The sequence below is a fragment of the Dipodomys merriami genome, unplaced genomic scaffold (genome assembly GCF_024711535.1).
Source record: "Dipodomys merriami isolate MVZ:Mamm:240054 unplaced genomic scaffold, mDipMer1.0.p SCAF_198, whole genome shotgun sequence".
NCBI classification, from domain to species: domain Eukaryota; kingdom Metazoa; phylum Chordata; class Mammalia; order Rodentia; family Heteromyidae; genus Dipodomys; species Dipodomys merriami.
Genome location: NW_027203359.1, coordinates 166,255 through 179,441, shown reverse-complemented (window position 1 = coordinate 179,441; position 13,187 = coordinate 166,255). Strand labels below are relative to the sequence as shown.

Sequence of the window (13,187 nt, the reverse complement as noted above, 5' to 3'; positions counted from 1 at the left end):
AAAGACATTGCCAGCTTACATATATCATTTTTATTTGGAGTATTGGGTTTTTTTTTTCCTCCTTGCAGTGCTCCTGAGAAATTAAAAAAATGCGTTGACTTTAGTTCTCTATAAAACAACCTAATCATAAGGTTGGGTTGAAAATTTGTTATTTTCCTATATAAATCAAAAGACAATTTATCAGTTTTAAATAGCAAAACCTTAATAAGTTAACAAATAAAGACCGACAAATAATCACAAATGTCAGAACATTAAAATTATTTTCTCCCCAGAGGAACATGTAAAATAAATATCACCCAGCTTATTTGATATTTACAAAAATTAAAAGATAAATTTTTGTCGAGGGAAGATGTCTTAAATATTTTGATGCATGAAAAACACCATTGGTTTAAAAACCAAATCCAAACCCCTTGAAGCTTGGTAACATTCTAAATTGTCATCACAGCAGCCTGTCCCTGAACAGGTGGCCTGGCTTGCTCTGCCCCGACTTGCTGATTGCATAAGGATTTTCAGCTCTTTCTGTCCCTCAAAACTAACCATTGAAAGGGTAAAAGAAAATAAGAACTTGGGCTGGGAAGGTGGCTCAGTGGTTAAAGCGCTTGCCTTGCATGCCTGAGGCCCTGGGTTCGATTCCTCAGCACCACATAAGCAAAAAGAAAAAAGCCGGAAGTGGCGCTGTGGCTCAAGTGGTAGAGCACTAGCTTTGAGCTGAAGAGCTGAGGGACAGTGCCCAAGCCCAGAGTTCAGGCCCCATGACCGGACCCAAAAAAAAAAAAAAAGAAAATAAGAACTTTATATGGGGTTTAATACTTGAACTAGTTTTAAGAAGGCCCTTTCTCCTTATGGACTTGTTGCTTAATCTTGGTACCCCAAACTCCTAAAAAAAGAAAAGAAAGGTTTAGGAGGTTGCGGGGGGGTGGGGGGGTGGTTCACACCTTTAATCCCAGCTACATGAGAAGTAGAGCTAAGACAATCATGATTCAAACTGTTAGGGGAAAAAAAAGTTATCTCACAGACCCTATCTCAAAAGAACAAGCCCTTCATGTCGGTAACACCTGTAAACTTAGGAGGAGTCTTAGACAGACAGGAGGCTCTGAAAAATAAGTAAAAGCAAAAGGTCTAGAGGTGTGGTTCAGGAGGCAAAGTGCTTGCCAGGCAAACATGAGGCTGAATTCATTCCCTAGGACTGCTCTCCTCCAAAAAAGAATGCTGAACAACGAAAACTCATCAAACCATATGATACTGTACTCCATTAAAGTCAATGTAAATGGCTAAGTGACATTTTCTTCTGTAGTATATTTAAGTACACTGGAAAAACCACTAGAAATGTTGTGGAAAGTTCAACCACACACAGAATTATTGTCATTAAAATACTGCAGTAAGGTGCTGTTAGCAGTGTCCTATTGCTAACATTCAAAGCATGCACCTCCTCCCTGTCTGGTTTCTGAGAAGCCTCCCTGAGCAGATGGTTCATCTATGACACAACTTAAGTCTCAGAAAAGTCAATGAGTTATGCATGGTTTAGATCAACAAACACTTAAGTCTGCATAGCAGTGAGCTATAGTTTCAGTAGTACAACGAAACATTAGGTGCTACAGGTTCAGGCCTGGACACACACTGGATAGCAGTAAGATGCTCTGTGGAGCCTGGAGGTACAATCTGTCCTGCGCAGCTTCCACACTCAGGTAAGCTACAGGAGGGAGCGACAGGTTGTTTTGGTCAGGGAAGTAGATACTTAAAATGTCAACAAGGCATTTCAAATATGATAACACACTACTTAAATACCCACCATGCATCTTGTCTTCAAAATAAAATACTTGTTACATGTTCCATTTTTTCAAAATGAAGGACCACACATCTTTTGTTTAGCTTAGAAGCTAGCACTGCAGTTGCTCCACCATGAAAGGAAGCTTCAATAGCAAGCAACACATAATTCAGGATAATCAATGAAAATATCTTTGTTTAGAAACATGTTAACAAATCTATGTTAATACAGATTTCCCTCAACTTACAACGGTAAGCTGACTTATGATTTTGCAGTTTATTCATGGTGCAAAACTGATGGCCATTCATTAGAGGTGGGATTCAAGCTTTGGAATGTTCGTCTCCTCTTGAGGCTGGGCAGCTCAGTGGACTTGGCCTGCAGGCAGCCATGTGGTGGAGGGCAAAGGGCAAGCAGTGTGCTAGGCCAGGGTGCTCAACAGGGTGAATGCACGGAGTGAATGCACTTCAGCTGTAGATGTTCTCGGTTCACAGTGGGTCACTAGGATGCAACCCTGTACAGGAAGTTAAGGCGCATATGTACTGCCATAGGAATTTCTCTGACAATAGGAATTTCTTTGTACTAGAGAATGGCAATGTAAACAAGTTAGCCAAAAGAGACAGTGACATGGTGGAGCAGCATTTTCTGTTACTTAATTTTCCAGAAAAAAAAGTTTTAACCATCAACTGAGAATCAAAACTTTCAAGCTTCTAAATATATTAGAAATATACAATCCATCATAGCAAAATTTACAACCAGATTTAGCTTGGCTAGATTCAGCCCTATTTACACTTTCCTCATTTTCACCTTTCCTTGCTATAAAATGTTTCTATCATAAAGGTATATCTAAATTTATAAAATCTGCAAGAAATGTCTTTTAAATGTACAACTTCAACAACTGATAGAAAATGGACATCCTGATAAAACTAAGCTTCAAGTCACAATTTTTTTATGATGGGCTTATAAAAAAATTAAACAAAAACTCCTGTTATTCTTAAGTTCCAACAGCTGGTGCTGGTGCTTAGCGGGGATTTCCCACCCTCCCCCGACCACGGTGACATGGTGATGGACCCATAGCTCGGATCTCTGCACCTGGATGTGTAGACTAAGTGCTATTGCTCATTGCATGTGGAGGCAGCAGCACAGGGTGACACGTGGGAGACAATGTCCACATGACACCTTGAAGAAGAGCGAGCCGTCAGCTCTTCTAAGGTAATAGTATACTTACACCATGTACTTGACAATGGAAAAGAACTTGGACTGGGGTGTGGCTCAGTGGTAGAGTGCCTGTCTTGCAGGTGTGAAGCCCCATGTTCAAGCCCCAGAATAGAGCAAAATAAAAAAGGAATAAACTTCTGATCCACGTGGTAACTTAAGATGGATGTCAAAGGAATTGTGCTGCATAAAACACATCTACCTCAAGAGGGAACATAATGTATGATTCCACTTATACAGTGTTCTTGATATCAAGAAGTTACAGAGCTGCTAAGGGGAGGGGGATGTCGGGAATGAGGGCAGGAGGCAGCGAGGCATGTTTCTAGACAGAAGGAGGCAGCTCAAGAGATGGAAGAACTGTATTGTATCTTGACTGTGTGGAAGTCATGTGAATCTATACACATGACAAGATTGCATAGAGCCAAGTACACATTCCACCTATGACCTCATGAGAACAGCCATGCTCTTGGCTTCTCTGTCCTTTGAAGATGATCAATTCACGCTTCAATAGAGTTCCTTCCCTAGGCAGAGAAGTCATGACTGCTTCTGGTTTTGTGCAAATTCCTTGATGATCTTTAGAAGAGCTTGAGAATCTGATGAGGAAATAAAGTTGGTACAGATAGCTACTAGTATTTTGTCTTCTTTTTTTTTTTTTGTAAATTAACTTTTTTAATGCAAAGGTTTCTAGATTAAATTAGGCCAAATCAGAGAAGAAGAAAAGCAGATCATATAGCAAGCACTTGCTCCTCTGATATCTGCAATTTCTAAAAGCATTAAGAATATCTTTATTAAATTTAGAGAAATTACAATTGCAAACAAATGCATGACTTCTTCCGAAAGGCCACTTTGTGATAAAATACATATACATAGTGTTCATGTTTTCTTAAAGTGCTCTGTAGTCTGGGGCTTGGCAATTACCTACTGCTTTAACAGGTCTTTCAGCACAACACCAGCGCTGTTGTCAGGCGACACTGGCAAAGGTGTAAAGGTGGGCAGAACGTCCGAGATGGGTTTCAGAAGAGGATGCCCGGGCCCACCAGGTCCAAGCCCGGCGGGGTCAATAAGAGGGACAGCTGCAGAGCGGGGAGCCAGGAAAGGGCTCACATCTGCTCTTCTTCCAGCCCTGGATGCTGCGCCATCTAAATGAGGAGACATGGATTATTCATTCTGTCTTTCTCCTTCACAAAGAAGCCTCTGAATGAGAATAATGGTGGCAAGAAGCCTGCCTCTACACAGTGGTTCATTATCACCATTATCAACTTTCAAATCCCACTTTGCTGGAATTTGGCATACTTTTTGGACTAGTCTTCAATTACTTAAAAAGAAAACATAAACAGATCTCAATTACTAAACATTGAATACTAATTTGTTACCAGGTACCAGTGGCTCATGCTCATAACACTAGCTACTCAGGAGGCTGAGATCTGAAGGTCATGGTTCCTAGCTAGGGCAGGAAAGTCCGTTAGACTCTTATCTCCAATTAGCAATCAGTAAACTGGAAGTGGTGTCGAGGCTCAAAGTAGTAGAGTGCTAGCCTTGAGTAAAAAAGCTCAGCGATAACACCCAGGCCCTGAGTGCAAGCCCCACAACTGACAAAAGGGGGGGGGGAAAGGCCTCCTAAGATAGAGAATATAGAGTCAAGTTCCTTATACTTACTTGTCACCCCTCACCCTTGGGACCCCAAATTAGCCTTTCCTGTGAGTGACAACTAGCTATACTAGGAAAGCAGAATTCTAGGATTAGCTACTAAGCTCTGACACATCCAAATACAGAAATAAAGAGCATCTCTTAAAGTTATGATTTTTCACTGACTTGGTAGCTGTACTTTTTATCTAAATGACAGGTAAGTTTTACTACTTTATCTTTCTAGCTAAGCTCAGAAAAGCAAACATAGTTGTCTAAATAACAAATATATATTTTACCTAAATGAAACTATGTGATGTATGATAGAATCCAAAGAATATAACATCTAACTTTAGTTTATATTGTTGGTCTATATTAAAAATACAGATACTTCAGAAAAAGAAGTATCCCAATAAAGAAGCAATTTTAGTTCATCTATCATCATCCTGAATAAAATAAGACCCTTAGAACAGAGAAGACTATGTTACAAGAAGATGTAACTACTGTAACTAGTCTGCCACCATTTCAGGAAGAATAATTCAAAGTGGCTCATGCAGAGATAACTATTTCAATATACAAAGGGAAAATGTTTCATAGTATTTAATTAAAGCAGATAAAATAAAAAATTGGTACAAGATAGGAAGCCAGTATTTGATGTCTTACAGGAATTTTGGAAGCATCATTGCATAGTTTCAAAAACACCGAAAATTCAATGTTACAAAAAAACTGGTTTTACCTTTAAAACTTAGAGGTACATTTGCATCTAGTTTCCTCCTTCCTGGAGAATCCAGAGGCTTCATGTCATGAACAGAAAGCTTTGGTGGTGGGATAGATGGATGAGACTCTGTTTCTAGAAATTTAACGAAAAGTTCTGAAAAAGACTAAGAAAAAAAGGTATATTAGACTAAATAATAAAATGTTATCCATGCCAGGCATGGCGGTACATGCCTATAGGTAACGGCATCACTCAGGAGGCTGAAGTAAGAGGATGAGTTCTAGGCCAGCCTGGACTACACAATGAGACATGCTCAAAAGATAAATAAAACTACATTCACCACATGAAGAAAGTGCACAGCTGTTCTAATTAACTATTAAAAACTTATGTCATTTAACTTTCCCCCCTTTTTTCAAATTAACTATTTAAAAAGAAAACATAAACAAGGTTAACTGAAAATGCTAGTGGTAGTACTTTGCTTATATGGTAATCATTACAGAACTTTAACAATTTAATGAATAATCTTTGATGATGACACTCATTTCAAGTTCTTATTAAATGGAGTTAATTAAGAGAATGTCTCTTTTTTTTTTTTTTTTTTTTGAGGCAGTCTCACTTCTGGAAGCTCAAGCGGGCCTTGAACTCACGATCCTCTTGCTTCCACCTGTCAAGTACTGGGATTACAGCCACGCATTACCACACATTGTTTTCTAGCCTTTTTGTTTTGTCTTACTTAGTGTGTAATGTGCTGGATATGGAACTCAAGGCCTTGCACAAGCCACGCAAGCACTGTACCACTGAGCTACAGCCCCAAGAACATTCGTTTCTTGCCGTCAGTAGCACTTAAGACACCACGTTCAAATCATAATATTTTAACAACACAGGTATAGAAACCATATAAAAGCTGGGCGCCAGTGGCTCACACCTGGAATCCTAGCTACTCAGGAGGCTGAGATCTGAGGATGGCAGTTCAAAGCCAGCCCAGGCAGAAAAGTCTCCGTCTTATCTCCAATTAACCACTCCAAAACCGGAAATGGTGCTGTGGCTCAAAGTGGTAAAGCACTAGCCTTGAGCAAAAGAGCTCAAGGACAGCACCTAGGCCTTAAGCTCAAGCCCCACAACTGACAAAAAAGAAGAAAAGAAAGAAACCATATAAAAGAAAAGCAATATTAACATATTTTTTGGGGGGGTCTGTTCGTGGGGCCTGACCTCTGGGCCTGGACGCTATCCCTCAGCTCTTCAGCTCAAGGCTAGCGCTCTACCACTTGAGCCACAGCGCCACTTCCGGCTTTTTTCTTTTTGCTTATGTGGTGCTGAGGAATCGAACCCAGGGCCTCAGGCATGCAAGGCAAGCGCTCTACCACTGAGCCACCTTCCCAGCCCTTAACATAATTTCCTAAAGAAGACCCCCATCAATTGATATAACAAAAGATCACCAGTAATATTATGGACTAAAATAACATGGTGTGTACTATTTCTTTAAATTAAAATTTTTGCCATCCATGTAAAAACAAGATCTTACCCTATTCTTAGGATCCTCTTTATTAAAATAAATAAATGAATAACTGGATGTAGCCGGGCAAAATGCCTAAGGACTGTAGTCCTATTTTCTTGGGAGGCTAAAATTAAGAAGATGTCATTTCAAGGCCATCCCAGACAAAAAGTTCAGAAGAGTCATCACAACAGAAAAAGCTGGGAATGGTGGTTCATGGCTATCATCCCAGCTATGGCTGAAAGTGTGAATAGGAGGATGACAGTTCAGGTTGGTCTGGGAAAACATAAGACTCTATCTAAAAAATAATCCCAGCAAAAAGGGCTAAAGGTGTGGCTCAAGTAGTGGAGTTCCTGCCCAGCAAGAATGGGTCTTGGTTCAAGCTCCAGTACCACAAATAAATAGAAAAGAAAGAAAGAAGGAAACTGTATTCCAACTCACAGTGCTACCCAATGCAATTCCTATACATCAGGCACTGTGAGTTTATGTTTATTTGTTGTCTTCCCAATGGTATACAGCAGATCCTCGGTAAGTATTATTGCTCCAATGAATTGAAACATATATACGTAAATAAGATAAAGGCTCTATTTTCAAGAATGGCATAATTTCATACTACTACTAAACACAGCATTTATTTAAGAGTCTCACTATGTAGCCCAGGTGACCTTAAACTCATGATCTGCCTGCTTCTACTTCCTGCTTCTACCTGCCGGGATTACAGGTATGTACCACCACGGCCAACATCATTAACACCACCACGGACAGCATCATTAACAATGCAAAATAATTATCACACAAATAGATAAGCTGGCACTAGTAGCTCATGCCTGTAATTCTAGCTACTCTGGTGGCTAAGATCTGAGAATCATGGTTTGAAGCTGTCAGAACAGGAAAGGGCTGGGAAGGTGGCTCTGTGGTAGAGTGCTTGCCTCACATGCATGAGGCCCTGGGTTCGATTCCTCAGCACCACATAAGTGGAAAAAACTGGAAGTGGCGCTGTGGTTCAGGTGATAGGGTGCTAGCCTTGAGCTCAAGAGCTGAGGGACAGCACTCAGGCCCAGAATTTAGCCCCCATGACTGACAAAAAAACAAAAAAAACATAACAGGAAAGTCCGTAAGATTCTTACCTCTAATAAACTACGAAAAAGCCAGAAATAGAGTTGAGACTCAAGTGGTAGAGCACTAGCCTTGAGCGGAAAAACCTCAGGGATAGTGCGCAGCCCCTAATTCAAGCCCCTGGACTGGTGGGCACATGCACATACACACGCTTGTGCACGTGCTCATGTGCGCACACACGTGCGCAAACACACACACATACACACACACAAACACACACACAATTAGATAAAATGATTAAAGCTGGCTTGTTATCTTTAAGCTGATCGCTTCTCTGGATCTATTGCCATAACTCCAAAATAAAAGGGTGGCACAAAATAACCTAAAAAGAAATCTGATACTTTGCAATTGAATTTGGTATACAATCATTTCACCCTTCATGTTCAGCAGAAATAAAATTGGCTCTTACACTATTAAGCACAGATTGCTGATTTGGTCTCAAAGGTGTGTTGGGAACACTTTTTGATCCTCCTCCAAGCCATCCCGTCATCCACCTAGTAACACCTCCTTGATCTTCATTAAACAACTGCAAGGGTATTTTAAAAACAGAAAAATATTATTAATACAAGAAAAGAAAAATGAAGAATTACTTGTAACATGATTTCGGATAACAGCAAACCATGCTTATGAGTCCAAATCCTAGAAACAGAGGATACTAATACACCTCAAGCACAATCTGAATGAAAGGGTTTTAAAAAAATTTGTAATGGTTTTATTTTTTTAATTTCTTTTTTTAAATTTTATTTTGTTATAAAGATGCTGTACAGAGGGGTTACAGTTATGAATGAAAGTTTTACACATTGTTATATCTCACACATTGTTACATCTCTGTTGACATGTAAACTGGGTTATAAGTTGCAAAATATTTAAACTAGTATCATACAAATCAAACACATCTACTCTTAAGATAGGACAAGTGTCCTTAATACCTCCACATTGTAAGTCTGTTCAGAATGAGGTTAGGAATGGAGCCCAGTTGAAGAATATTTGCTTAGTGTAAGTATATACAAGGTCCTAAGTTCGGTCCCCAGTGCTATCGGTCAGTCAATCAATTCAGAATGGATTCCAGTGTCAGGCTGGTTACCTGTTCCATCTCTTCTTTTTTAACACCTAGTATGCTTCCCATCAATCGTAACACTTCATGGCGCTTAGTTTTTGGTGTGTGGAAATGACCAATGAAGAGGTTTCTCATGAGGGTTCTATGAAAACAAAGGCAGAAACAACTCAAGCCAATGCAACCTGGCATGTACCAAATATTAAACATATGAACAGTGCTAACTTGAGACAATTAAATATTTATAGCACTGAACAAAAAAATAAAGTAGCTTTTTTTTTTTTTTTGGTCAGTCATGGGCCTTGAACTCAGCCTGGGCTTTGTCCCTGAGCTCAAGGCTAGTGCTCTACCATTTGAGCCACAGCACCACTTCTGGTTTTCTGGTGGATAACTGGAGATAAGAGTCTCATGGATGTTCCTGCCTGGGCTGGCTTTGAACTGCGATCCTCAGATTTTAGCCTCCTGAGTAGCTAAGATTACAGGCGTGAGCCACCTGTGCATGGCCTAAAGTAGCTTTTTAAAAAGTCTAATTAACAATGTTTCAAACAATTCAAAACATATACTTTTCAAAACACCAATTATTAGCCACCACTTTCTTCAACCCAGTAGCCAACTGAGGAAGTGTTTCACTGGTTGATGCTCACCAAAGACTACCTTCACATAGTGATGGCTTTCTTGGGCTTAGACTTCCCAATCACAATGATCAAAATTTACTAATAAGCTGGGCACTGGTGGCTCATGCCTATAATCCTAGCTATTCAGAAAAGAGATCTGAGGATCTGGGTTCAAAGCCAGCCCAAGAAGACAAGTCAGAAAGACTCTTATCTTTAATACACCAGAAAAAAAATTGCTATTAATACCAAAGTTTAAAAATATTTGATGAGGTAATGTACACACTCACATACACATATACACATACATCTAGGTTTCAGAATTTTGAGTAAGCTATGTTCAAGGACATTAAAGGTAAAGTAAAGTAAAACAGGTCCTTTATTTTGTAAGTACTTCACGTTGAGATGTTTTAACTCTGTTTTAAGAAAAAAGAATAAATTGGGGCAAAAATACTTTTAAAAATAGAAAAAATGGGGCTGGGAAGGTGGCTCAGTGGTAGAGCGCTTGCCTTGCATGCTCGAGGCCCTGGGTTCGATTCCTCAGCACCACATAAGCAAAAAGAAAAAAGCCGGAAGTGGCGCTGTGGCTCAAGTGGTAGAGCGCTAGCCTTGAGCTGAAGAGCTGAGGGACAGCGCCCAGGCCCAGAGTTCAGGCCCCACGACCGGACCCAAAAAAAAAAAAAAATAGAAAAAATGTTCTATTGAGCCTTCATTAAAACTACCCACATATTTTATTAGATATAAAAAAGGCTCCCTAAACATTTAATCACATATAAGGAGGGAATTAGAGAATCACGCTACCTAGAGGAGGCTGAGATCTGAGGAGTACAGTTCAAAGGCAGCCCAGGCAGGAAAGTCCATGAGACTCATCTCTGATTAACTACCAAAAAGGCAAAATGGCACTGTGGCTCAACGTGGCAGAGTACTAGCCTTGAGCACAAAAGCTCAGGGACAGTGCCCAGGCTCTGAGTTTAAGCTCCATGACCAGCACCAAAACAAAACAAACCCAAAATTAATCACATACAAGCCAGGCACTGGTAGCTGACGCCTATAATCCTATCTACTCAGGAGGCTGAAATTCAAGGATTTCAGTTTGAAGCCAGCGTTGGCAGAAAAGTTATGAGATTCTTATCCACAATTAACTACAAAAAAGCCAGAAATGGAGCTGTGGCTCAAGTAGTAGAATACTAGTCTTGAGCAAAATAAGCTCAGAGATAGTGCACAGACCCTGAGTTTAAGTTCTAGGACCAGCAAGAAAAAAATTTTAATCACATATAAACTACTGCATGTGGAAGTTGTTCTATGATGAAAGCAATCCCTACAAAATATTTTATTTTATTTTTTGGGGGGGGTCTGGTCGTGGGGCCTGAACTCTAGGCCTGGGCTCTGACCCTCAGCTCTTCAGCTCAAGGCTAGCACTCTACCACTGAACCACCTTCCCAGCCCCCTACAAAATATTTTAAAAGTTAAAAAGCAAAAGCATACTTGTCCACTTTTCCTTCAGTACTGTTTACTAAGTTCATCAGTTTCTTTTGTGCATCATCCAACATTTCTTGTCGGAGCTCATCTGTTTTAAAATATGTGAATAAAGATAGTCATTAACCAATCAATCTGAACAAATATACAATAACACTTATAAGATCTTTACGATGAAATTTACATTTGTACTCTACACTAACTGGTAACATTGAATTACTCCCATCTATTCTCTGTTTCAGAGAAAGACTCTCTCTTGATATAGAAACTGCTTAAAACCCAGAGTATGCATTATTCCATATGGGTTACCCCATAAATAATCAATTCTTCAGTAGGAAAATCTTTAAAATCAATAAAGGCTTCCATCTTCTTTAGAAACTTAATAGCAAAAGACCAGATTTTCACTCCTGCTTCCTAGCATGAAACATTTCCAGTATAACTTCTGTTTAATGGGAGGAAATGGAAAAGACAACTTTAGATTTTCCTTTTTTTATTTTCCTGGCTGTACTCTGGTTTTGGTGAGCTGACTAAGAAAAGTATTTAACACCACTAAGACCACAATTCAACACAAGTCTGACAGGGCAAAGCATTCCAGAGTAAGGAAATTGCAAAATACAATTCAGATCACTGGCGCTAATCACATTACAATTGTTTATGACATTTTAAATTCCTATCTAAAAAGTAAATAGAATCTTAGTAAAATCTTAGTAATTACAATGTGAGTACTTTAGAGTACAGTACTTTACTCTTTTCATTGGCTAGCAAGCCACAGGACTGAGGATTCAAGGACAAAGGAACTTAGTCTAATATAATTTACACCTGTTATGTTAGAAGCAGATTATTTGAGCTAAGAGGTATTTACTAATTTTAACATAGAGTACAGGTTTTTGTTCTGAAAGAAACGAGAAAACCATGTGGTAGCTAGGAGCCAGTGGCTCACACCTATAATCCTAGCTACTCAAGAGGCTGAGATCTAGGGACTGCCTTTCGAAGCCAGCCCAGGCAGAAAAGTCCCCATGAGACTCTTCAATTAACCACTAAAAAAAAAAAAAAAAAAAGGCCCAGAAGTGGAGCTGTGGCTCAAAGTGGTACTAGCCTTCAACAAAAGAGCTGAGGGACAGTGTCTAGACCCCGAGTTCAAGCCTCACAACCAACAAAAAACCCCACAAAACACATATTCTTTTTTTTGATTAGTAAGAGCTGGAGAAGTTATCAAAGAGAGGACTTGTACATATTTCCTCCATTTTGTGGGCTTTCACTTCTCTCTTGATGGTATTCATTGAAACACAGAAGTTTTTTAATTTTGGTGAAGTTCAATTTCTTTTTTTCTTTATGTTGTTTTTACTTTGGGTGTCATATCTAAATACTACTGCCATGTATCATGAAGGTTTATGCTCATATCTTCTTTGAAGAATTTTATGGTTTTGACTTGAAATGCAGGCCCATGATCCAACTGAGTTTATTTCTGTGCATGGTATTAGGTAGATGCCAACTTCACTCTTTTACATGTGGGGACAGCCAGCTTCCAGCACCATATTATGGAAAAAGTATACTTCGGGTCCCTTTTTTGAATGTTAATTGCCCATGAATATATAGTATATTTCTGGGCTCTCACGTCTCCTGCAGGAGTTTTGTACATGTTTTCCCTTCTGCACAGAAAGCTTTGCTCTACTGGTACTGCCTCTTGAGTCTATTTATCCTCCACTGTGCAGCTCCTAACATACTTCCTCCGCAGGAAGGAAGACTCACAGATTGTGTCTATGTTTTTCATTCTATTCTGTACAGTTCTGTTTTGTAGCACAAACGCAAATATAAATGCCCACTTTAACCTTCTTACAATAGCTTGTAGTTTGTCTAAATTGCAAAATGTCATTCATATAATAAGACTAATGTTACCAAATGGTCGCCATAACCATATTATACAGGATAGGTCTGTGTTTGGAAAATCTACCACAGACTTTTCCTTCCCTGTCTTTTCAGTAAAAAATTTAAACTTGGCCATAAAAAGAGTATAGTATGAGAGAGAGTATAGGAGAATAGAACTCTTAACTACTCAGAGGAAGAATAGCAAAATAAGCAAGTTAATCTCTCATCACTGCTCTGACTTAACCATCCACCAGAGT

At 39.4% G+C, this 13,187-nt stretch overlaps 1 protein-coding gene across 3 annotated transcripts in view; it reads right to left on the bottom strand.

Moving 5' to 3' along the window:
* LOC138831477 (thyroid receptor-interacting protein 11) overlaps positions 1–13,187 on the bottom strand; it is an 81,634-nt gene continuing 68,447 nt past the window's right edge. The window contains exons 17-22 of one of the 3 annotated variants that reach the window (XM_070028523.1): positions 11,074–11,155; positions 9,008–9,122; positions 8,333–8,449; positions 5,337–5,481; positions 3,896–4,116; positions 1–3,570 (exon numbers count right to left, since the gene is read on the bottom strand). In XM_070028523.1, the coding sequence (XP_069884624.1) occupies positions 3,896–4,116; positions 5,337–5,481; positions 8,333–8,449; positions 9,008–9,122; positions 11,074–11,155 (680 nt within the window). In that variant the 3' untranslated portion in view covers positions 1–3,570. Of the gene's footprint in view, positions 4,117–5,336; positions 5,482–8,332; positions 8,450–9,007; positions 9,123–11,073; positions 11,156–13,187 lie in introns of all 3 variants that reach the window. The other 2 variants (XM_070028524.1, XM_070028525.1) reach the window with 2 other exon arrangements.